Source organism: Rhipicephalus microplus, chromosome 9 (genome assembly GCF_043290135.1).
Source record: "Rhipicephalus microplus isolate Deutch F79 chromosome 9, USDA_Rmic, whole genome shotgun sequence".
Classification (NCBI taxonomy): Eukaryota; Metazoa; Arthropoda; class Arachnida; order Ixodida; family Ixodidae; genus Rhipicephalus; species Rhipicephalus microplus.
The window spans coordinates 42,056,652-42,083,346 of NC_134708.1; the positions used below are offsets into that span (position 1 = coordinate 42,056,652).

Here is a 26,695-nt window from a genome sequence, read left to right on the forward strand (position 1 = left end):
GAGGCAACCGAACAAAGAGAAAAGCAAACATACAAATGAAAAAGGACATTATGTTCTTGTAAACACATACCTGACGGCTAAGTACTTGTCACGTGTGGCTGATATCCCCATTGATAAGAGAAAGAAAATGAACCTGGATCGCTCCCGTCGTGAGAAACATGGGAAATCGGTAATCAGTAAGATCGATAAAATGATAATAATTATTACTTTTGGAGTCTTACGCTTCTGAATCCCGATATGATTATGAGCCTATATAAGGAGCGCCGTACTGTGGAGCTGCGAATATTATCGACCACCCGATGCTTTCGAACGTGCATTCACACCCCATAGCACACATCCTTCCGATTCCGTCACTCTTCAAGCTTGACTGCCGAGCGCGGTATCAAACCCGCTTTTTTAGCGTCACCAGTGAGCGAAGAGCAACAGAACGGACTCCAGTGATAAGAAGCAGCGTCGAGGAATGCAATGTGATAGGCGAACGTGAACGTTTTTTGCTTTCGCATAACATATCACAATCGACAATGTTGTCCCGCCAGCGGGACGCTAGTGGTGAGAAAGTTTGATGCCCTGCCACTGGAACAATTGAATGCTTCGCCTACTTAGTCACTTCTTGAAGGTGACATAAAAGCTCACAAGAGTACCTGATGTATTTCTTGTTGTAGTTTTCCTCCGAAGATGGCTCATACCCAATGGAGGGGATTGGCCGAGTAGTAAGTGAATTTTAAGGGCCAAGTTTCTGAAGCTGAGTGTCTGTCCATGCGTGTCTGTGACCGGTTTGTAACTACCTATAGTTGCATGACTCGCTCAGCAGGTGGCACTAGTGTAAGACAGACATATGGACGGATGAACAGACGGACAGACAGACAGACAGACAGACAGACGCACGGTCGGATGAAAGCAAGAACGAACGGATGGACGGAAGCACGGACGCCTGGGCAGTTGGCACGAGATGCAAGCAAGGGGCACGATACGCGAGGCGTGAGCATGCGCAGGAATGGTGTGGACCGCACTGACTTACGAAGCGCGACATCATGCGACTAAGAAACGCGTTCTCTTCATTTTTATAAATAAGAATAATAAAAAAGAAATAACAATTAAGCATTCCCAAACCATACCCATTTACGCAACATTCACGTCATACCCTTACCACTCTGCGTCGCAATAGGGAGATTTAGAATAGCACACCGCAAGCTCTTGCTGTGCGATCACTGCCACTGCGCATGCGTCGTAATGCGAGCCGCCGTTCGTGCTTGTGGCCCACGCGCAGAAATTTGAAAATAGCGTGTGGCGATCACGGCCCGTAAACTTCTCTGTGTAGCTTCCGTGCATTTGGGTTTGCGGTCGGGGCGAAAGTCCGTAGAATTTTCCCGAGGGGGATCAAACACTTTTGTAGAACTCATATGGCGCCCGCAACTAAAGTAACGCCCGCAACGCCTGCGAACGTTATTCTAAACCTCCGGGCCGTATTTACTCGAGTTCCCCCCGTGGGAAGATGCGGGTGGCGTTTATTTATTTATTTTTTGCTCACATCATCATTTCGCACTACCTCCGGGATCGGAGGCATTGCAAGCTTTCTGCACATCACCTGGTTTTGCACGGCCTCCGTGATCTGCCCACCTTTCACCCATAGAGTTACCTATAAACACGCTAGAGGGAACTCTGGCGCTAGTGTCTAGGGGAGCTGCAACGCATGGTGCTTCAGCGAGCATGGGAATTACGAGTAGTACAAGGATTTGCCCAATCTTCGTACTTTCGGCTCCGTTTGGCTTCGCGTGGCTTGGAGCTGTTTTGCCGATAAACGGCAATCGGCAAATTATCACCAGTTGCAATTCGCCCCCTCCGCCATTTAAGCTCACCAATTCAAATTGGGTCACGAATTTCAAAATGCTTAATTTTTTCTTTCGAAACGAAACGCAAACACAGCAATAAACAAGTCGTTCGAAGCTCGCAAAAATGCGTTCGAAGCTCGCAAGTTCAGAGACTATAGGAGAATGCGTGTACTTCCGATCATTCCCATAGTCGCTGAACGATCACAGTTACCAAGTCCTCTAAACTTAACTTCAGGAAACTCTATGCTTTCACTAAGCTAAAACACGTTCTTGGTCTAGTTGGTTCACGGCGTGACGAAATTGAGAGGTCACATAAACGAGCACGAGAACGCACCGGATGGTCTGGATCTCTCTTGCCGTCGTTTCTACGTTCCTTCGAATTTTTGTCGCCCCTCCGCGGTGGTCTAGTGGCTAAGGTACTCGGCTGCTGACCCCCAGGGCGCGGGTTCAGATCCCGGCTGCGGCGGCTGCATTTCCGATGGAGGCTGAAATCTTGTAGGCCCGTGTGCTCAGATTTGGGTGCACGTTAAAGAACCCCAGGTGGTCGAAATTTCCGGAGCCCTCCACTACGGCGTCTCTCATAATCATATGGTGGTTTTGGGACGCTAAACCCCACATATCAATCAATACATCGAATTTTTGTCAGGCTGTCACCAAGTGAGGATGACACTAAATCACGTGGTCACGTCACGTCGTGTTGAAGTAACAATTTCTGTCGATATGTGACGTCGGTATGATATCATGAGGTGTCATCACTCGACGAATTTTCGCATCGCGCGCGTTGACGCTCACGCCGCGGCACGACGGTCGACGTCGGTGGACAAGTTTTTGCGTTTCGGGAGGAGTGTAGGGTTTTCGTCCATGTACCTACCGAGGTTGATTTGATCGACTGATATGTGGGGCTTAACGTCTCAAAACAACCATATGATTATGATACGTCGTAGTGGAGGGCTCCGAAAATTCCGACCACCTGGAGTTTTTCCCGGTACTCCCACATCCGAGTACACGGGCTTACAATATTTTCGCCTCTATCAAAAATGCAGCTGCTGTAGCCGGGTTTCGATCCCGTGGCATGCGGATCAGCAGCCGAGTACCTTAGCCACTAGTCCACCACACGGGACGTTTTAGGTCCTAAAACTACGAATGATTATGAGCGATGCCGTAGCGAAGGGTTCCACAAATTTGTCCATTAAGTACGTGTTCTTTAACGCGCACCTCAGTATCAGTTGACTCACGAGATTCTCAGCGAGTCTCCATCGAGATGCGGCTGCTGGAGCCGGGATTAAACTACGTGACTTCGAGGTCAGAACTGGAGAGCCATCACCACTAGACTACTTACCGTGGCAGTTCCTTTTGAAAAAAAAAAAGCCTAAGAGTCCTCAAAGATTAAGATACTACGTTTTTAATGAATACAAGTCAAATCACGTTAAACGGGGCACCACACGTCCACGTGAGAAGCAAGCTGCTTCCGTATTCATGCACTATCAGCCTGTACTGCACCGCGCCTGACATCATCGGTCACGAGGTACCGCCGCACGTGGCTCCAGCAGTCCTCATTCAGGTCGTCCAGCTGCATGCGGCCGTCCTCGGCAGGGTGGCAAATGACACGTTCCTTTACTACTCCAACGGCCCTCATGAAACCGTCCATGGATCGTACTTGCATCAGGCGGTCTCGCACCAAGACCGCCAGTTCGGCACGGTCGAGTTTAGCTCTCAGGGCAACCTCGTCCAGCAGGGCAGGGTGTCGGGCGACGCGCTCCACGGCTCCCGTCACGTACCTGCACGGGACGATTGCTTGCCATTCGAGAAAGTCGCGTTTTCTTATACGAGGCACTCTAGTGTAGACTTTGTACTAGCACTTGCAGGCTAGAATAATATAGCTCGAGAAACAAGTCTGATAGCAGGTGAATGGAAGGCAATAATCACGAATGGGGGAATGTAAATTAAAAAAAAATCAGACGCATTTTCAGGGGGACTAACAGTCGGCAGAAGGAATATCGGCTACAAAAAAGTGTCGCACAATATGCACCTACTTCTCCGGCAAAAAACTTCGTCGGTAATGGAAGCCACTGATTACGTATTCTGGTGTAACATATTTTGCAGGCTTGTGAGCCAATAAGAGCGAAAACAGTTGTTGCTGGCAGACCAGTTCCCCTCGATATGGCAGTAGTCATTTCCTTATTCTGAACAATCTGCTAAAGTTCAATAACTGACATTGATAATAATAAATAAAAAATAGCTTCATAAAATCTGCATTACTCATAAAAAAGGGCACTGTTTCTTGTCAATAAAAATGTTGCATAATTGTTTATACAAGGCAGCATCAATTGCCTTCTTTACCAACGTCCACACGTCGCTCCATTGTGATTGATTGAACAATTTAGTTGTCACTTTTATCTAAAAAAAATGCATGAAGAAAACGATGGGCATGGATTCACGCAACCGTTATTTCACACAATTCTAAGGGACGAAGAAATTATTATGAAATCATGGTTATATTGGCATTGATTTAAAGAGCAGAAATTATGTGATAAATAAAACAAATGCTCAAAGACCAAACAAACCGGCTCGGCTAATGTAGTAACCCACTTTCGAGTTAAGCACGAATTGCACTACCAATCATGCTATGGCGAAGACAATCGTTTTGCCCAATTCTAGGTGCCTCTGAGTGTTAGCTCCGCAGTAGTATGCCGCACCACTGTTATAGCCACAAGACAGTCGTGAGCATGCAAAGCGATTCAAACAACAATTCTAACGTTCCTGAATGTACGCAGTCTCTTTGCCTACCACTTTCAAAACGGTCTTACTGCTTGATCAGTTCAGCCCAAAAGACATGTTCACTTGGTGTGGAAAGTTCGCACATATCGTACACGCCTATATCGCTCCGCCAAACTCGCCCCTAACAGTACACGCTGGTTCTACTATAAAGCTGCACTCGACACCAACTTCGCGGCACTAGAAAACGCGAAATCCAACTTTCTATGTACCGAAATTCCTAATTTGTTAAAGATAAACACCAAAAAGTGTTGGAGCATTATCAAGCACTCACGTGGCAAACATATATTTCTATATAGAGAGGCAATCATGCACCAATGAAACAATACGCTTTAACTCTTAACGATACATTTGCGAAAAAAATTTGCCGCCTCCTGTAGTGATCGCCTTCCACCCACTCACCAGTACGATTTTGTTGTTCTAGGCGACCCGTCGGTCGGGCTAAAGGGCTTACGCCGCTTCGGAATATTGCTCTCGGATGCTGAGAAGGGCTTGGCCAACGTCAGCTTCGTCACAAAAAAAAAAAAAAAACCTTCGGTGACGTAGTACTGTGTTATGCCTCCAGTGACTGTTGACATAGATGCCATTGCCAAACTTATCGATTTCCTGAGCAATCACTCATCAGCGGGCTATGACTTATGAGCACGAAATTTCTCAAAAAACACCAAGGCCATTATTTAAGTGATTCTTGCTAAACTTTTTCAGCAGCCTTTGGATTCATCTACTCTGTCTATACAATGAAAAATCGGAAAAGTGGTGCCACTTCACAAGCCAGACAATAAAGTCTCGCAACTAATTATTGTCCCATTTATTTATTTATTTATTTATTTATTTATTTATTTATTTATTGTAGCACTACCCATTTTCAGGAGTTTTAGTTGGGTGGAATGCAATGCATGAATGAAAATTTATTATATAATTTCTTTACAGGAAGATTGCAATAATAATAATAATAATAATAATAATAATAATAATAATAATAATAATAATAATAATAATAATAATAATAATAATAATAATAATAATAATATAAAATAACATAACAATAATAATTATGCCAAGCACATTCACTAAACATATCAAACTCATGCTAAATGACTCCAAAAATTGCATTTACAGTAACTGCAAATGGAACAAAGCGACAGGAAACGGAGAAGGAAGCAGACGGTAATTATGAAAAATAAATGATCACGTTTCAGCCATCAAGAAACGATGAAGATGCTGAGAAAGAAGTTGCTTGAATGATGTTGCTGTTAATGTTATTTAAATCTGTCACTGTTCTCGGAAAAAATACTTAAAGCTGTCGTTATGAGAACGGAAAGGAGTGATTGTTAGTTCGCGTCTTTGACGCGTTAAACAACCGGAGAAGAATGAAATCCATTCGCTAGCGCTGACATTCTAGTGCCCCTTGATTAACTGATATAGAAATTTTAAACGTGATGAGTGGTCTCTTTCGGCTAATGGCATTAGGTTAGCTCGAGCTTGCCGGTCTCGCACTGAGCTGCATCTAAAATCGCTATAGATGAACTGTGTGGCTCTTTCTTGGACCTTTTCTTCAGTCTGATTTCACTCTTAAGTACTAGCTGTAAACTACTTGAACACACATCTTTTCCAACCATCTCGTTAAGTTTCTTGATTCCAATACATTTTTCCTTCCAGCCTAGCAAGGATATAGAAAATCATTATCTTGCGAAACTCAACTCGCGATCTTTACTCACAAACTTCATCGTCTTCTCATTCATTCATGTTTGGCCGATTGGATTTCGCCAGAGCATATAATAAAGCCTCACATTTATTTTTACTTTATAAACTAAGTCTACTAAATTGTGACACTAACCTTCTTAGGTGGATTAAATGCTTTCTATCTAACCGGACACAGTTCGCAGTTGCTAACCGCCATAATTCATCACACTGAAACGTTAACTCCAGTGCACCGAAAAGTTCAACGCCCGGACCTCTCTTGTTCTTAATTTATAGTGACGACCTTCCTTCACTAACATCTACCATTCATTTCTTCGCCGACGATTGTGTTGTATTTCGCGAAATTTCCAGTGTCGATGATTATTCTCACGGTCAGTCTGATTTACCTATCGTAGCTAACTAGTGTAAACAATAGTTAATGAAGAAACGACCATAAATGTAAAGTCATGCGCGTGTCCAGTTCTTCTAACATCATGCACGTGCACCTCTTCAAAGATTTTCGTCTTGTATGTGTTCGCTCGTATATATATCTAGGCGCACATAGAACTTCTAACCTATCTCGGAACACCCACATTGACTACGTGACTCAGATTGCAAAGTTACGGCGTAGATGGCTATCTACGCCGTAACTTTTCTGAATACCCCTTCATCCCGAAAAATACTTCGTCATATAACCCTCGTAAGTCTAAAACTAGAATATGCATGCGCTGTTTGTGGTTCTATTACTGACAAACTAAGTACCTCTTTGGAACTTGTGCAATCAGCTCGCTCCATCTTGTCTAACTAGAATCGTACCGCAAATGTGTGTCTGTCAAGAAATTCCATCGTTCACAAACACCGCTATCTTATCGTCCAAAATTGCCCGTCTCGCTCTTTTTGATAACGTATATCATTAAACTATTCAGAACGAAATGATTTTGTGGCCACAATGCATACCTTCTAGTATCGACCACCGTTACAAAGTTGGCCTTGAAAGATAGCACACAATAGGATTCTTTCAGTCCTTCATCCGTTCAACATCAACTGAAAGGAACAACCTTGCTGATTAGATTGTAACAATGTAACAATTCAACACAATCATGTGTTTGGAGGAACTTTAATTAGCATTGTATACCTGGATTCTCTTTCCTTTGTTTTTTCTCTATTTTTTGCGCAACGTGTATGCATTTCGTTATCCATGACTAGATTTTTATTTTGCTGCGTACATGCCTGTAGCCTTAGCACATTTCTCAAATCATTATTTATAATTAGTTTGTGAACACATGTCCTTGTTACGACTAGCTGAACCTGTATAATTAGAAAATTGTGTACTATGATCATCTGATCTGCTTCTATATAGTACGTCATTTATTATAATCACTCCCATCTTCAATATCCTTGACCATGAGGGTTTACATAAATAAATAAATAAATAAATAAATAAATAAATAAATAAATAAATAAACTTCCTAAGAAAGGCAATAAAGAGACAATTGATGGTTGCGATAACAAATTTGAAAACAGGAGGTAAGTACTGCAGTCAACGTTTCGGCAAATGAACTTGATTTTTTGTTATAGCCTTGAAAGCCTTGTTCAAACAGATCACTTGTTCAAACGCCAACTGCAGCCTCTACCCACCTGTTTACGAATTTTTCACCATAAACATCCCAAGACAGGCATACATGCAGTACTCAACCGACCCGTGGTATTTTAATATTTTTAGTAAGAGACTGGACCACTAAACACTAGTTAAAAACTCGTATTTACAAGAAGCAGACGCCAAGAAGCCTACAACTCTGGACACATGATACATAAAAAAAATGGCTTCGCTTCTGTTTTACACTTACCTGTCCAATGAAGATGCTTGCTTTATTCGAGCCGCTCGTGAGACGAGACCTGAGTTCCGCCATGTTGTCTCCTGGACAGCAAACCAGTGACTGGCCAGTTCCTCTTCACAGTATCCCGAGTATTTAACGTCGGTTAGCCTGTAATTCTCCTCGATACCTTTCGAAAGGCGCCGAATGAATGCGCTGCTATTCTCCGGCGGTGTGTAGAATAGGGAGAGTCGCCGTATGCACGTATTCCGCTTGATCGAATCGGCCATGTCCTCGGTGTCTTGGATGGTCATGTTATAAGACGTATGCACCAATTTCGTCAACGTCTTGTTCAGAGACAGCGACTCAAGCACGTGCTTCCACCATTGGTTTCGCCCACCTGCTCCACGAACACACATCACGCGAATGTCTAGTTTTTGCAAGGTTCTAGTCGATCTCAAAAATTCGGCTAATGGAATTGATATCCGGGGGTCGTCAAACCTAAAATCGATTCGGACGGACGTTAGCTGCTGACAATTCGGTAACTGAACCAAGACGGCTAACTTTTGTTCATACTGCGACAACGACAAATCGACTGCCGAAAACACCTTCGACTGTAGGAATTCAATGTCGTACGCACTAGTGTAACGTTGGAGGGAAACTTTTTCTTCCGATCCACTATGTTTCAGCTCTGCGCAAAGCCAGTTTAATCGAGAAAGGTAAAATGGTGAGCTGATGTGAAACTTCTTCAGGTTTTCCTTAGTTGGCAGCGCCCGGAAGAAAGCGGACCACGTTTCGGGATGCAGTGCGTACAAGGGGAGTCTCACTTCTTCCAGAGTGTCGTTCTCCATGAGAGGACGAATCCAACAGTCGTAAACTGTTCTATGAACAGGTGGTAAAGGAAGTGGTCTCGAAATCTCTAGCATGCGTATTACTGGCTTAGTCTCGATTATCCGCGATATCAGAGCCGTGGTCTCTTCTGTCACCATGAACAAGTCGAGCGATAGCTTCTCGACGCTCCAGTTTTCCAAAAGGCCTTCGAGTACGGCCATTTGTATTGACGGTGTTTTAGTGCTCACGTAAAGAACCTTTAGCATTGTAGTGGAGGCGAGGAATTCCTTTACAGATTGCGGATACAGACTACCGTGCACTGACATGTCTTGGAAGTGAAGCCCTGTTAGAGTGGGGTTTTTTAACAAGGCTTTAAAGAGCGTGTCAACCATCCTGTCTTCCGCAAACGTGCCCTCTACGTGTAGGCTACTGAGCGACACCGACGACTCCAGAAGTGCACACAGAGGACCTACAAGGACATCCAGAGGTACCTCCACGGGCGTGAGTTGCAGTTTTTCAATGTTGGTCAGGCAAGGCAGTATAGTGGAAATGGCGCTAGCGGTCGAAGTATTCATCCTAGCTACTGTAACGCTTTTGATACACCTGTTTTGACAAAGGGCGCTCAGGAGGGGCAGGCTTCTAGACTCCGTTGAAGAAAGCGCAAGGCTGACGCTGCCTATGCACCGGTGCGTCGTCAATATCCACCCAAGAAGTTCCAGGCATTCTGACCATGGTTTTGTGACGGAACTTTCCACATACGGTGCTGCGGTGGCAGTGTTGGTTACGTGTAGCTGGTTACATCTCTCGTGGTCTTCTCGGATTTCGAATCGCAAGCCGCGGAGAAAATTGTTCCAGCTAACCAGCTCGGTGACGATCTGACACGTTTCTTGATCAGAAGCTGTGCAGGGTAAGAGGTGAACACCGGTTCCTCCTTGCGGGCCTTCCATGATGACGCACCCGCTTGGTTATGGAATATGATGAAGCGTTAGACCTCTATGGTTGCTCAGCAGGTCCAGAACAGTCAGCCGCATTCCAGAGTAATCTAGTGTGACTGAAAAATATATGCTATAATGTATAATATATATAATAAATATATGATACTATATAATATATTATATTGTTATATATAATATTATATATAGTATAAAATAAGAAATATATAATACTGTATTTATAGAATATAATATTATCAGACGTATTACGTCCTGAAATCGTGCTATAATTATTAGAGACGCCGTAGTGAAAGGCTCCAGAAATATTGACCATCTGGTGATCTTTAACGTGCGCTGGCATCACACAGTGCACCGCCGCAGTGGTCCAGTGGCTAAGGTACTGGGCTGCTGACCCGCCGGTCGCGGGATCGAATCCCGGCTGCGGCGGCTGCATTTTCGATGGAGGCGAAGATGCTCTAGGCCCACGTGATCACATTTGGTCTTCGCGTGGCCCCCTGGGGTTAACCCCTGGGGTTAACGAACCCCAGAGGGTCGGAATTTCCAGATCCCTTCACTACAGTGTCACTCATAATCATATGGTGGTTTCGGGACGCTAAACCCAACATATCATCATCATCGTCGTATCACACAGTACAGGGGCCTCCACCATTTCACCTTCATCGAATTGCAACCATCATGGCTGTGATCGAACCCCCGACCTTCGGGTGAGCAGCCGAGGACTATAGCCATTTTTCCTCCGAGGCGGACAACAAATGTAAAGTTGACGGGCGTAAGAAAATCTTTACATTAAATGTGTCATGTTACTGCTTGAGATGGAATTAGGGCCAAAAATAAGTTCCGACCGCAGAAGCCTCATTACAGTGAGAAACGCCAGAAGTCATCGTGCAGTTACGTCTCAACTATTTCAGCTAGATTTGGGGAAAACTTTCTGTGGCATGGATAGTAAGGCTACCGAACAAAGTGGGTGTATGCCTCAGCTGAAGTATATAGTCCTACAAATGCGTCTATGCTTTTGGTGTGAAAAATCACGAAAACATCCCTTTGTTTTCTACGGATGCTATTTATAAAGAGATGTTGCAATAATATAGTCCCAAAAACCAAGGAGATACTAATATTTGTTTTGATTTATGAAGTGTCATTTCACGTTTTTGAACGTCAGAAAACTTCGCACGTTTTAGGTGCATCTCACAGTGAAAATGGCGTACTCACCTTTCGGTGAGTGGTTGTCACCCTCCAGCTATTATGTAGACGACTCACCGAAGAAGCTTGTGGCGAATTTCATTGACAAATGTCTGTATAAGTAGGCGTAGAAAATTTTATGCAATGACATTAGTCGAACGTGGCCGTCATTCGAGATGCGAGCCGCACCTGACTTATTCGCAGAGGAGTACATGTGCAGTAGCTCTGCCCCCATAGCTTTCCCTTCATTGCCACAGGAAGTTGCTCCCGATTATAGCAAGTTGACGCGAAAAATAACGTACGAACGAAGCACAACTATGGTATGCTATCTGGGGAGTCTGATAGCGTCTTATAAATAAGAATATAGGCAGGGGCAATCTCATCATGCGCAGTCATGGCTTTGGTTTGCAGATGTTACAGCAAAAAATGCCCCTGCCTTATCGAAGAGAATCGTGAGGAAATGCGAATGAATACATTTATTGCGCCAAAAGGGGACACCTTTGCCGTCTGACATTCGCCTTCACAGATTTCTGCCATCGCCTTAAGAGGGGCCCAGCCAGCGAACGGTCGAGAGCGAGGAGCCAGCGTTCTCGGCTCTGCATTGGCGTTTCACAGCAGCGTCTCGAGCGCACATTCCGGCTGTTCTTGAGAGGCGCCCAGCCAGTGAACGGTCGAGAATGAGACGCGTGCGCAGAGAGAAGAGAGAGCGAATGGCGAGAGAAGGAAGGCGAAGCACTGCAACTACCCTTTCCTACACGCTCTCACAAGACATGCTCCAGCAACGCCGACAAATTGACCATTTGCGGGAAAACCACTGCGCATGAGCAGTAACCGCACAGGTAGTGTTCCTGCACAGGCGTTTTGGTTTTGGTTGGAAAACATCAGCCTGGCGTTCCATCAATATGACCCGTAGTAACGGCGAACACTGCCGTTTTCACGTAAACACCGTACCTCACAGACGGTGCACAAGCCGTCCTCACTGAACCTATAGTTAATCGACAGACATTTCAAGGTTCAACTTCAAGTGTATAACATAATGTTCTTCTTAAAAGAGCAGGCGTAATGAGCCTGGCGAACCGTCGAGGTAGCGGAGTGCAGGTATCACCTCACTTGGTTATTTCTCAGGCTGAAACGCGAGAAATTCTTGTTTTACACCGTGTATACAAACATCAACAGAATGTTTTTCTCCTTTACCTTCTTGTTTCAGTAACGGGCATGCGTTTTTGGTCCTAAAGCAACAAAACAAGCGTTTTGTTTTCCAACCAAAAGCGAAGCTTTCCTGTTTACACGACAGGGGGCGCTCACTTTTCCGCAAATGGTCAATTTAGTCGGCGTTGGCTCCAGCGGCTAGGGGCGAGGATAAACACGTGCACCAAGGGGCTTTACACACGCCCACAGCTGTTGCAATAAGAGAAGGAGTGAGAGCGAAAACAAAACACCTGTCCGCGCATGTCCGCCGCCACCGGACGCCGCCACCGGATGCCTGCCATAGCCCGACTAATGGAGTCATCGATTGGCAGATTTGGAGTGGCCGACGAACGCTGCGCCGAAGCACTTCCCTCTGGCGGAGGGCAACAGAAGGGAATCCACCAATGGAACACACGTGCTCTATTATCTAGGACAAATAAAGGTTCAGAATGGAACGCGATGCGCGCCTTTCTCTTTTGGCACGAATGGGTACGCGGGGCACAGCGATGCTATGCTACCAAAACGTGAGCTCCGACGCGAGGCAAAACTGACGCGACCAGCGTCCGTTGGCGCGGCTGAAGGTGGCACCATTTGAAGGCACGGGGTGCTTGAGACTTCCGATCAAATCCACCAATTTAAGCGGAGTAGAAAAAATTGCTCTATGGAGTGGATCTGGCGACAAAACTGCTCCAGATCTGCCAATGAAACATACAGGGAGCACTTTCAATCCTCAAATAAAAGAGACTTGTTCCAGATGAAGCAGACGAAAGTATTACCGGAAGTGCTGCGAATCTGTCAATGGATGACACCATAAGAAAGCCATTCGCATTTTAAAGAAAAGCGGTCACCCCAAGTGGTCGTGAGGTCTTCCATGGGGGCTGCACGCTGCGCCTCAGTAACCCCCCTCCCCAACCCCCCCCCCCTTTGGGGTGACTGAAGAGGCAGCTATTCTCCCAACACTCACCCCTCCCTGTGCGCATAATGTATATGCTGGTTACAATGACAAGCAGTGTCTTCAAAAAGGCGATGGACTGCAGTTCTTACTTTACTCTCCCTCAAGATAACAGCGATCATTGACAGCTAATAAATGGCTTTTATTACTTTGCTTGCTAACTACTAGTTTTGAGCCCACAAACGATGTAAAAATAAATGCCTAAATTTCTTACTTTCTGCATGATTCGCAACACTTTCCACTTTGCTTGCGTGAATGAAATTAATTTCAAAATTTAGATTGTATTCACTGACTATGCTTTTCACTTTGAAATTAAAACCTTCCGCTATTGGCTCTGAACCTTTTTCACGCAGCTCACAGGTACTGGACCAAATTTGCGGAAACTTGGTAAACGCCGCTATATTTATAATCGGAGACGTACGATTAAACATGGTGTAGTTTCTCACCTTGTGGATATCAGTACGCGAGTAGAGGCAAAACGGAAGATGGCAGCTCAGGACGACAGCGTTGAAACGATTTGACAGCAACAGATCTGGGCCAGGCAGTCAGGTTGACGGATGCCGAATCTGCAAGGATGTGGCAGTCGATACTCGAACCTAGTCCCGGCAGAGATGATGATGATGATAATGATGCTTGACACTCTGGCGCACACCCACAAAGGGGGAGTAATGACCAGGCAAGCAAGGACTTCTTCTTCTTTACCTCTTCTCGTGGCTCTTACGCAATGCAGGTGATTGGCCGATTGTTAGGTGATTTTTTTTCAGTGTTTCTTAATCATAAAACGACTGTGCTAAATTTCAAACAGCCCCTAAATTGCCAAGAGGTCCAAAATTATGGTGTGACTCATTGGCCACAGAGTTTCAAACAATAATACCCAGAGCAGAATCTGGCGCTAGTGTGTACGCCTGCTACTTCGGTGGCACTTGTACCCCCATGGGAATCATGGGAAGTACAGGCTTCGGATCCGCTTTGAATGGATTACGTTCTTGAGATTCGCGAAGCTTCTTTTTCGGGGGTAAAACAAAGTGATATGAACTCAAATTTAATTTGAACTTGATTCAATTATTTGTGCAAGAACTTTATTGCAAAAAGTTTTCGCGACCAGACGGCAAAAGTGAAGCCTGGACGAATTCAATCATCGGGGTTTGCATCGCTGTGCTATTGCACTCCAGATTTGGCATCAAGCTTTATTGAATTATTTTTCACAACACTTGAAAACAAACTTGATTGTTTTTGTCTCAGAAGTATGTATTATCTGTTTATAGAAATAACAGTACAGGATTAAGCGTGAAACACTTATCATTTCGTCTTCTGCGACGCTAGGTGCGTCTGTCCCAGTGATCCCAGTGGTATGCCCTCAATGCACCTCCGGTTTTGTTGTGAAGTCGAGTCAGCGGAGCGCGACGGTGCGTCTCCTCTGTTTCGTCATCAGTTTGCAGTCGATTTAAAACGAGCTTAGGCAAGACGCGCTCGTGAAAAACATTCACTCGAGGCAATGTCCTGCACTGGCATAAGACGCTACATCTAAGTGCAGCGGTGAGGGGACGACGCTTCTTTTAACCGTCAAATACGACTAGTAAAGCTGCAACGTCGCAGCAAATCAGGAGATCCAGTGGTCGTCAGCCTCTTCGAAAATAAAGGCACAACGTCAGCCTCTTTCACCGCACCCCACTACCCATGCTGTGCGAAGAACGAAACTGAAACTTCAGAAAAAAGTCCATAGACACTTCGCTCATACATCATTCTCATAGAGGTACACGATCGCACCGCCAGATTCCTCTCTAGTTATTATTGTATGAAACTCTATGTCATTGGCATATTCGGAGCACTTCTGGTAGTACTTTTTCTTCTACATACGGAGCAAGTCTATTTCATTCGCAGATTGAGAGTGCACCCTGTATGTTCCATTGGCAGATCTGGAGCAGCTTTGTCGCGCGATCTACTCCACGGAGCAAATTTTTCTACTTCGCGAAAATCGGTGAATTGAACCGAAAGTTACTAGCGCTCCGTGCCTTGAAACGGTGCCAACGCGCCCAGGAACGCCACTCGCGTCGTTTGCGCCTCGCATCGGAGCTCACGTTTTGCTAGCGTAGCGTCACTGTGCGCAGCGTACCTACTCATGCAAGAAGAGAGACGCGCGTGGCGCGTTCCATTCTGGCCCTGCCATTTGCTCGTCAGGAAGAGCGTGTGTTCCATTGGCATATTCCCTCCTGTTACTCTCCGCCAGAGTGGAGTGCTCTGGCGCTGAGTTTGTGCCCCCCCCCCCCCCCGAGTCTGCCAATCGATGACACCATTAGTTGTGGCGTCGCAGTTGTGCGCGAGTTTACAGCGAACGCTGCCGGAGTTGCATGCATTTCCTTGTTTTCCTCTTTGTTGAATGCGAAGCATTTCTTAGCGAACTTTGGCGACTTTGAGCGTATCTATCTATCTAGCCGCCTACGACATTTACCTCTCCTGGCCGTTTGCATAATGGTATCTATACCAAACTTTGTATGGCATAACGTTACTGTATCACGAACGAGTATATTTGATTAGTCATAGCAAGAAAATCATGACATGTATGTCATGAATTACATTTCATGGTTTTGCTGCTCTTGCGGTGGTCTCGTTCACATGGCATGCTGCAAAACTGGTGTGCTATGACATGATTGCATGGCGAACACAGGCAACAGACCATAATGTGGAAATCATGACATACAGGTTATGTAAGTCATGAGTCATGACTACACGCCACGCTCATGATGCGCTCGCAGCCATCTCGCTAGATTCACATATACAAAATCGGCGTTGCGTGATGCGAATGGATGACGATGGTATGTGACTGGTGCAAACATGATAATCATGACGTGCGTGTCATGTGAGATTATGAATACAAGCCACACTCATGATGCCCTCGCAGCCGTTTTGCTAGCTTCACATACCCCAAATTTGGTATTACGGGACGTGAATGGACGACAAAGGGATGTGACTGGTGCAAGCACGATAATCATGTGATGCGTGTCATATAACAACATGACTACATGCTACGTTCATGTTGTGCTCGCGGCTGTCTCGCTAGCTTCACATGTACCAAATTCAATAGTACGTGACGCGAACATATGTAAATGACATGTCCAAACATGATAATCATGACATGCATGTCATGTAACAACATGACTACATGCTGCACTCATGATGCGCTCGGGGAAGTTTCGCTAGATTCATATATGCCAAATTTGGTATTACGTCACGTGAATGGATGACGAAGGCATGTGACTGGTGCAAGCAATATAATTATGAGATGCGTGTCATGTAAGAGCATGAGTACATGCCACACTCAAGGCGTTAATACACTTAGACGTGATCCGGTGCACGTGTGCTCCAGCGTTGGTTTCGTTGCTTCATGCCGGTGATACCACGCCAGGCGCCAATCTGCCTGGCCAACGCCTCCTAGATTTCCCGTGCCTGCCGTGACATCGGTGGTCACTTCGGAAGCGGTGGTCGTCGGAACTACGGTGGTGGCGCCGCTCAAGTACACTCTAAAAAAATATCGAGTAAAAAGAGTGTCATTTTGTCCCACAACAATAATCGTCATCAGGCTTGCGTGCGCTTCCTATCTTGAAAACTCGGCACTGGCCACTTTCCTTCCGAGAATGCAATGTAACCTGATAATGGGCATGTCGATTGTGACCGGAATGTATCGGGCGCGGGGCGATAGCGGAAAGATGGAACGCAATATAGATGACGATTATTGTTGTGGGACAAAAGGACACCCTTTTTACTCGCTCTTTTTTTAGAGTGTAGGGGTGTCTTCAAATAGGTTTTTACGTTTTTGGAGCTTATATGCAACGAAAATAACGTAAAAAGTTTTTAAAAAGGCGTAAACGTAATTATAATTATCCCTACGTAAGTGACGCCGTCATTCAGCAAGCAACTTTTTAATACAAGGCATCCTCTGAAGTTAGTAGCAAATGCCGAAATTGCCGACCGCATAGGCCAAGTACAAAGACCCTTACCTCTACGTAGGCAGCGTTGTCACAGATGACCGGCGTTTCGCACTCATTCGGCAGGCACGAAAAATCTAGGAGGCGTTGGCCTGGAATATCCTCGCAGGCATGTGCCGCACTGCGTTGCTTTGACGCGTGTGCGGCACTGCGTTGCTTTGACAAGTCCGGCGTCCCTTTGTCACGAAGTAAGACAGACGTGGTGCATCCTGGGTAACGTGGTGGGCATCTCGCACCGGTTGCCGCAGGGCTGCGCCAACAGACGCTGGTCGCGTCTGGCGTCAGACTATATTGTCATAGAGAAAGAAAAAGACAAAAGAGGACACTCCGCGAAACCTGGCCTCAGGAAGTGCGTCACGACTACGTAACGAACAAGTGCTCTCACCAAACGTCAGAGGACGCAAGCGCAAAACAAAAACAGTTATAATTAATGACACAGAATTGTTTTTACAGAATAATAAATATACGCCCAAATCTGGTATGTTCTTCATACATAAAAACAATTTATTCAACACACCTTACGCGATTATTTTTCTTCAGCCGTACTGTCATAAACACCATCCACCCAGCGACAAGCCCATGCATGACTGACAGCGGGAAGCTTTCGTCGCTTTCGTGAACGTCGGCTGCGTCGGCGTTTTCGTGCGTGAGATAACAGGTGAGGTACGTTTTCAAGTGAAGCTTGTTGAATGACATGTTGTTGGGCTTGTTGGGTCATTTTTTCAGAAAACGGTTATACTTGCGCGAATAAGACACCATGCAACAAACATAGAAAGATGCACACACTTTGCGCTTCGAGTGTGCGAGTTTGTTTCTTACGTGGCGTCTCATTCACGCAGTTGTAACCTTTTTCTGGAGCTTGTAAGGACGGGGAGGTTCGCTAAAAAGAAAGTTTGCGGCTCTATGCGGCGTCTAGACGGGAACATTGTGCAACGTATGCAGTATAGCAAAGGCGGCATGGCGTCAAGCCGAGGCGAAGCGTGCTGCGTCTGCCACGAACGCGAGCGTCTGTGCGCTGAGCATAGCTGGGCAGCTAGGTCATAGGCTCGGTGGCTCGGTGCAAAATATTGAGAATCGTTCGCTGGGCCTCGCATGCTTCACGACGCGTTTCCCGAAGGCTTGGAACACGAATTATTCTTGGTGTGCCGGAGGCAGATCTGGACTAGCCAAGTGACCATCATCTTCGTTTCTTCGCTAGCCTTGTGCCACTAGTGCAAGCTGCCCACAATTTTTTGACGTTTCCAATATAACTTTACCGCACAAATTTCAACTACGATTTTTCTTCCCAATGTACTGCTGATACTGCGTATGCACGAAGGTGTTCTAAAGTTCCCAGGCCAGGCCGCGATACCATTGCATTACAAGGGATAGCGGCCTGGAAACTTCTGAAGATCTTTGTACGTGGTCTTGACGTCTATCTTTGTAAGTCAGAGTTTTATGGGTCAGAGATGTATCACTGGTTTTGTATTGTGCATCGATTAGCTAATCATTCAATGGGGTGTTTGCTGGCACACTTATGACGTGCACATATTGTAACGGGTGTAAGAGAGGAAAAGTAAAACTGGTTTATTATGGGTGAACTTGTGCCTTGAAAATTATGTGCGAAAAGATGGAAGAGTCTGCTAGAGCGTTCCAAAAACAAAAACTGTTCCTCTGCCCAGGCACCGTCTTCTTCTTCGCAGCTCCAACCCACACTGGCTCGTGCCTGTGAACAAGGGGCATGAGTCGTGCGGCCCCAAGCAAGAGTGTACACAAGACTGTGGACGCTGATTTTTCATAATGTCCGATATTGTCAACAGTCTCTGTGGCATTAGTCCCCCTTCGAAATACGCATCGTCCCGATGCGCTATGGAGGGAGGCAAACAGAAAAAGGGAGCGCTTTCATTCCCTCTCATAATAGGGCTTCATACGAACGACGTGTACGACTTCTGCGCTGTTTTGCCGCTTTGAAGAGATGTGTTCATCGGCGATGACTTCGTAGTTTAGGTCACTAATTCGTCGGAGAACCTTATAGGGGCCAAAGTATCGACAAAGAAGCTTTTCTGATAGGCCGTGGCGTCGGAGTGGTGTCCATATCCACACTCGCTCGCCTGGGTTGTACTGAACTTTTCTGCGGCGCAGGTTGTAGTGCCTTGCGTCCTTGTTTTGCTGTTGATGTATTCGATGTAGTGCCACTGGCGTGCTTCTTTAGCCCTTTGCAGAAAGTCGTCAAGTTCAGATGGCTCGTAATGGTCGTTGTCTACTGGCAACATGGCATCTAGTGTCGTAGTGACAGTGCGACCATAGACCAGCTGAAATGGTGTGACGCGGATGGTCTCCTGCACTGCCGTATTGTAGGCGAAAGTTGCGTATGGCAAGATTTCGTCCCACAATTTATGCTCAATGTCAACGTACATCGACAGCATGTCAGCGATGGTGCGGTTCAGGCGTTCTGTCAACCCGTTGGTTTGGGGATGGTATGCAGTGGTCCTCCTATGGCTGGTGTTAGTCATTGTCAATAAGGACTGCATCAAATCAGCCGTGAACGCTGCTCCTCGATCGGTAATCACGACGAGTGGGGCTCCATGGCAAAGAACAATATTCTGAACAAAAAACTTCGCGACTTCCGTTGCCGTTCCTCACTCAAGGCAGCCGGTTTCAGCGTATCGTGTCAAATAGTCAGTCGCAACTATTATCCACCTTTTTCCTGATGCCGACATTGGAAACGGTCCGAGGAGGTCCATTCCGACCTGTTGAAATGGAGTCGCAGGTGGCTCTATAGGCTTGAGAAGGCCGGCCGTCTTGAGGGGCGGTGTTTTTCGCCTTTGACATTCGCGACATGTCTTGACGTAATGCTTCACGGACGCTAGCAACTTGGGCCAGTAGTATTTTTGATGAATTTTGGCGAAAGTTCGACTCGCGCTCAAGTGAGCCGCAGACGGTTCATCATGGCAGGCTTCTAAGACTTCATGCCTCATGGCTGATGGTACAACGAGTAAGAACTTCTACTTGTTGTGTTCAAAATTCCTCTTGTAAAGTGCATTATCTCGCAGGCAGAATGAGGATAACCCTCTCTTAAATACGTGAGGAACTTGTTCGTCGTGCCCTTCGAGATACTTTATTAATGGGAGCAGTTCCATGTCAGCCCGTTGATGTTCGGCGATTTCTGAGGTTTTTATCACACGTCCTCTTCTTCTGAAAGAGTTGAGTGGACTGGTGAACGTGATAAGCAGTCAGCATCATCATGCTTTCTGCCAGACTTATATACGACCGTAATGTCATACTCTTGGAGCCTGAGACTCGCAAGCCGTCCCGATGGGTCTTTTAAGCTCGCCAGCCAACAAAGTGAGTGGTGGTCGCTGACGGCGCGGGAAGGCCTGCCGTAGAGGTATGGCCTGAACTTGCTGATCGCCCATATGACTGCAAAGCATTCTTTTTCTGTTGCAGAGTAGTTTCTTTCCGCTTTTGAGAGGGTGCGACTAGCATATGCTATTACTTTCTCTTCTCTATTCTGCCATTGCACCAGGACCGCACCTAGGCCAAGATTGCTGGCATCTGTATGAACTTCCGTGTCTGCGGTTTCGTCAAAGTGGGCCAGGATAGGTGGAGCTTGCAAACGTTTCTTTAGTTCGTTGAAGGCAACGTCTTGTTCGGTGCACCAAATAAATGGCACGTCCTCTCTTGTGAGTCTCGTTAAGGGTTCGACAATTTTCGCGAAATTTTTCACAAACCGCCTATAATAAGCACATAAACCCAAAAATCGGCGTACTTCCTTCTTGTCTTTTGGCTTGGGAAACAGCCCCACGGTCACAGTCTTCTCCGGGTCAAGGTAGTTGTTGGACAAGGTAGTTGTTGCTTAGGAGAGAAGCTAAACATGACCCTATGCAAACGCAATTTTTTAACACGAAAGTGTTTTATGCTGGGGTCGAACAAGATTTTCTTAACGTATTCCTGTTGCGGATATGACGTCAAAAATGTACACAATCTGATGTCAAAGAAAAAATGATATTTCCACGGGCACGAAAACATCCACTTCTCTGCCCGCAGCAACAGATGGCGAGCAGCTAACCACTGCGCCACGGCTACAAACGTGCCTTTTATATGTCACACTTTCCTCTCGTAGTGCTTTTTGTCAGTGGCATAGTGTCTCCCTCTTGTAGCGGTAAACTGAAGTAATTCATGGTTGATGCGGCCTCCGCGATTAGCACCTGCAATGTGCGTTGCTACACGTTCGTCCGATTTGGCGTGCTTTCGATAGAAGTGAGATTTCATCAACCATTTTTGTCAAACCGAAATCAGCTCTGCAACGCCTACCTGATACACCAGGTTGTAATATCGCGTTCCTAACTTACTCTCGCCCGGAGAAAAATTACGGCCGGGCTAGCCACCATAGCCAGGCAACGGGGATGGTCTGACGCGCTTAGTGTTTTCCTCAGTCCTGCCGTGGTGCATAATCACACTTTAAGTAGTCACAAAAGGGCCACCATATCCAGAGTTTTGTATCGAGTATGGGACGCTTGTCTAGCTATCAGGCCTCTTTCTCTGATTACACTCTTGCCCTTGACATGCAAGCTTACACAAGGTCTCGTTTCATCATCGATCATCGACGTTATTACCACCAGGTGTAGACTTCGACACATCGACATTAACCGGTGCTATATCTGCCAAACATCAAAACACATTGTGCGAATTTCCTTTATCAATGTACAGTTAACATTCAATTACTTATGTACGGGTCGTATTACTTTCGTGTTATACTGATTCGTATGATAGATGGATTAACCATGTAATTTCGTTTGTACTGGCTATCTTCCCACAAAAAAAAAGTAGATATTGAGGTACATTGTCAAGAAATTCATTGACTCACTAATCGAAAGGCCTGTGGCGTCCTGGATTAGTGTTGACCCGAAACTGTCAATGGAGTTTAGTGCGCAATATCTGCATTATTCCCCGCCGGGTGAAGGTTTGTTAAAATGTGTAGAAGAATGCGTTGGTGGTTTCGAGTCAGCAGCATTACAGAACGCCACACGCATCGCAGTTAACGGGCTTATGATTTCGCTAACAATGCACCTGAGGTCTGCGGTTGTCTCATGGGAAGAGCGTGTTTGGTACCTACGGTAAGCGACATTTCGCTCACTCACAAAGGTCGTCAATATTCAATTCAACTCCGATGAGTCCGTAGAAAGAAAAGTGCGCAGATACATGGGTGATATCTTCATTTTCATTTATTGTCCGAAGGAGTTGTTCGAGAAAGCTCCAGATATATGTGTTTTTGCAGAAGGTGCATCAGTTAGAGCTGACACACAAACTAGCTGAAAATAGTTCAAGGTTTTCGACATCAAGACAGAGCCCCACTAGAAAACATACGCGTTGGTCTTTTGAACCTATAAGGGCGGAAATCCGTTTTCCTTTTTTTTCGTTCCAGACCTACAAAATTAACAAATAGAGGAATGCCCTTTGTCACAAACGACTGCAATTTTCGTCTCGCCCACGCGCCACATCACCCAAGGAAGGGTGCTTTTGTGTTAGAAGGACGACATCCGGCGACTAACGATACAGCATCGGCGCCGCCGCGTCTTCTCTACTCCTGTACCGAAAAGAGAGACATGTGCTCGAGGAAAAATAAATGACCTAGAGAGGGTACGGGACGTCCCGAAAGAGTTTCGACTTCTTTGAAATCGGCAGTTGACCTGCAACCGGCAAGAAGCGTGGTCGTCAGCGTCGAGAGAGCTCGCGTAGGTGGCTAGTATGGACTGACCCGCGCAACGTATTGAGATGGCTGCAATACCGGGTACCCTCGTCGTCTACTAAGCTGGCGAGGTCTTCAGCGACACGCCGTCAACTCCCCTACGTGCACCAAGGGCTGGCCTGGTCCATATGGAACCTTTTATTGTGACTTTTTTTCAACTGTTACTTTATTTTAAGCACTTTTTAATTAATTGTAGTTGTGCGCGCTGCGTTGCACTTAGAGATACAGAAGCTCCATTTTGAGCTTGTCGTAGTTTTTCTTTCTATCTTTTTCGTTTCCATCTTGTTATTTTTATTAACATTCCACGTATTTGTGTTTTGTTTGTACCTGTTGTAGTGTTCTTTTAGAGCATAGTTTGCTTTGTTCTGTTTCATCGCGTATCAGTGTTATTCCTCTCCGTTAATTTACTTATTCTCCTGCCTATTGCCCTGTGTTTTAAATAAATGCTTGTTTGCGTTTAAGCAAATGTTGAGTACGTTGGTCAGGCCCATACGTCACCACACGCGCAACCTCGCACGAGTTGACCGACCTGCAAATAAATTTGAGGTGTGCCACTTCGAGGCCTTTCAGGCGTCGCAGGCCGAAGCGTAAAGAGGAAGCCTGCGAGTCTGCCGCACGTCGATTGTTGGATCGGCGGGGCCTCACCCGAAGTGTGTGACACCCTTAGGAGGTCGCGTCTGCATTCTATGCGAAAAAACTTTGACAGCCAGGTCATCCACGTGTTTTCTGCGACGTATACCAAGACTCTGGTTTCAGTGGTTGCGAAAAATATGTGAAGGCAAATCAAGCGGGGCTAATATAACGTGTACCAGATGCGCCTGCTGCTTAAAAAAAAACAACAACTTGCATTACTTTTGTGCAGGCATGATGTGTCCAACAAACCGAAGAGGGTCAGACAATGTGCTTGCGTTACGGTAGTGTTTTCCACACCAGAAATGTGAAAGTTTGGCAAGTTTATTTCAAGTTGTTTCAAGTGGCAGCCATAATAGCTGTTTTAAGAAACACAGAAAGCATTCTGTGCCCATAACCACTGGCGCGGTAAACGTGACTCGCCTGTCGTGAGGGAAGAAATATGTGGGATAGATTTGGAGGTGCTTCGATGACCATCTAAGAGGGTCATCGAAGCAGCTCTGTACAGCATGGCCCAAGGCTACTGGGGTGTCCATCAGCACGTCTGCGGTTTCGCAGCCTCTTTGTAAAAAAAAGCAAGGCGCTGGCTGAGCACAATTTTCAATTGACACGTGAAATAATTGAGGCAATGCACCAGTACTCCCTCAAGAGGACTTTCATGTCGAGAACTCTAATATATAAGCAGGTCATGAATGACACACCATAGTGTGCAATGATGTTTCCACGATGTATAACATCCAGTACGATCTCTTTTGTAACTTTTCCCTGGTTGTGCCGCATGTAATTGGCATTTGTGTAAAAGTTCATTTTGCCGTTCCTATGAATAAAATGTGTGTCACCGCTGCGTGTGCATTGCCTTTTCTTGTATCCGTATTGTGCACTATGTTCCGTCCAATTTTTAACCAACACGCAAAAGCTTCCACACTAAGTTGCTTGAAGGGTAATGTTTTGTCTTTGGAAGTTCTTCAGGTCTCACTTTACATGCATTGTACACAAGCGCTATTTTGTTTTTCATCGTATTTATGTAGAAAAAGTGAAGCTAAAGAAGCACGACCGTCCGGAAAAAGCAAAAGATAGGGGGAAGTTCCTGGTAAAATTTGTCTATGTGATATGGCTTCTGACAGGGTTTCTTAGCACCCATTGCGTCTTAACAAAATGACTACTGAAGTTGAGTTGCACGCGTATCAACGTTAGGCTTGTGCAAATATTCGAATGCTTCGAACATTCTAACGAATAGTTGAGTATTTGAATTCGCTTCGATTCAAATTTAAATTATATCGAAGTATTCGCAATGAACGAAAAGAGGTATATTGATGCGCATGTAACCGCTTGTAAATGTGGTTTTGCTGCAATGTTGTAATGTATAGCCGCGAACACACTTGTCCAAAAAAATTTGTTTTGCCGCGAAGTTCCTCTTTAAATATAAAGGGGCCCTGCAACACTTACTGAGCATGGTCAGAAAACGCTGCCATTGGGTAGTCAAGGCTACCGAGAACACGCGAGCCAAATAATATAGCGCAGCACGTGGCCTGTAGTTCCCAATAAATTTTCATAGCTAAAAATTGCTTCCCTCCCTCGGCAATTGACACTAAAAGCCCAAAAATCAGTTGTCACAGCCGTTGGTTTACTTGAGCATGGCGCGCTCGTCGTTACCGGGGCCGCCACGGGAGGCCGCCGCTTGTCCACGAGTAGATGCGCGATCGCACTGAAAAGCCGCGTATTCGAAGAAAAAGAAAACAAAAACAGAGGTGCCCAATGTCACGAGGTGCATGTTACGTATTTTCATTCATCGTGCCATTCTTTCCTGCTTAACTTCCAGCTATTTCGTCGGGACAAGAAGAGAGAATGCAACGGCAGCGCGCGACAAATTTTTGGAACTCCGGTCGCACTGAACTGATTCTAGAACCTTTGAGGCAGTAAACTTGTGAAGCAACAAGCATGTTTACTAGCTCCATGGCTAGTTGAAAAAGTGTTGCAGGTCCCCTAAAAAGAAACATGCTACCCTCAAATCAATTCTGCATTTTATTAAGCTTGTTATGGCGGCTTACTTGCTCCAAGTATGATAAATCGTAAAACATTAAGTATCTTACTGGTTATTTATTTATTTATTTATTTATTTATAGAATACTGCGGACAAAAAGTCCAAGCAGGGTGAGCATACATGAAACAGACTAAATAACAGAATGAAACAAGGTTGCAAAGCGTTTTTTACACAATTTCTTTGCTATAAGACAGAGGGGTTATGACTTAAAAAAAAGTAACAATTGAACAGCAAGGTGACAATACAATTCAAGGAAGCCATGGAAGAAGAGTATTCACACAAATGGTCAAGGGCGTTGAGGAAATGCTTCGGTTAGTTTATTCCAATCATCTATTGTTTGTGGGAAGAAGGAGTACCGAAAAGTATCAGTCCTTGCAAAGATTGGCGTTAGGGAATGAGGATAGTGGTGTCGAGTGGGTCTCCTTAACAAGGGGGATACCTATGCTGCGGTGTCTAAGTGTAGCCTGTGTTTCACTATGTTTGAAAGAAACTGTAGCCGACTTTTTCTTTTCGGATTTGTAATAGTTCTATACCATTAGCCGTTAGTAATGCAGTGGGGGAGTCGGTTGACATAAATTGACTATATATGAATTGTACTGCTTTTCTTTGAATCCTTTCTAGGTTTTGAACGTTAATTTTTGTGTGGGGATCCCAAACTATGGAGGCGTACTCAAGTTTAGGCCTAATTAAGGAAAAGTAGGAGAGGAGTTTAACACTAGGCGGAGCAGTCTTGAGCTTGTGGCAGAGAAGGCATAATTTACGTAAAGCGGCAGAGCAGATGTTATTTATGTGCGAATTTCAGGATAAGGTACTTGTTAACGTTAAGCCTAAGTATTTATAGGAGGCTACTTTAAGTAAAGGTGCTTCAGCTGAATTGTATGTGTAGTCTAATGGGACTTTTTTGCGCGTTATGGGGAGATACACACATTTGTTTCCATTAAGAAGCATTCCCCATTGTTCACACCATTTTGATACATTGCCTAAGGTAGTATTAAGATCACATTGGCCACTAATGCAGGTTACATCTCTAAACAAAACACAATCGTCAGCAAACAAACGAATTTGTACCGGGGTGCTAATTACATTGACAATGTCATTATTGTTGACCAGAA

The 26,695-nt window shown here is 45.4% G+C and overlaps 2 protein-coding genes across 2 annotated transcripts in view; both read right to left on the minus strand.

Moving 5' to 3' along the window:
- The window catches only part of LOC142772238 (uncharacterized), a 30,778-nt gene extending 29,150 nt beyond the window's left edge, over nt 1–1,628 (minus strand). The window contains exon 1 of the mRNA XM_075874433.1: nt 1,547–1,628. Within this exon, the coding sequence (XP_075730548.1) occupies nt 1,547–1,628 (82 nt within the window). The remainder of the gene's footprint in view (nt 1–1,546) is intronic.
- A 1,577-nt stretch (nt 1,629–3,205) lies between these two features.
- On the minus strand, nt 3,206–17,320 carry LOC142771316 (uncharacterized). The gene is made up of 4 exons (XM_075872796.1): nt 17,197–17,320; nt 13,648–13,767; nt 8,132–9,980; nt 3,206–3,607 (listed from the first exon to the last, which is right to left on the minus strand). Exons 3-4 carry the CDS (start codon nt 9,874–9,876, stop codon nt 3,304–3,306), a joined length of 2,049 nt encoding a protein of 682 aa, XP_075728911.1. The 5' UTR covers nt 9,877–9,980; nt 13,648–13,767; nt 17,197–17,320; the 3' UTR covers nt 3,206–3,303.
- Between the last annotated feature and the right edge of the window lie 9,375 nt (nt 17,321–26,695).

Excerpts from the sequence above, each read along its gene's own strand:
- LOC142771316 (XM_075872796.1), bottom strand. The coding sequence starts at position 9,876 with ATGGAAGGCCCGCAAGGAGGAACCGGTGTTCACCTCTTACCCTGCACA. Across the intron at positions 3,608-8,131 it reads CAAGCATCTTCATTGGACAG|GTACGTGACGGGAGCCGTGG; the intron begins GTAAGTGTAAAA and ends CGTCCCGTGCAG.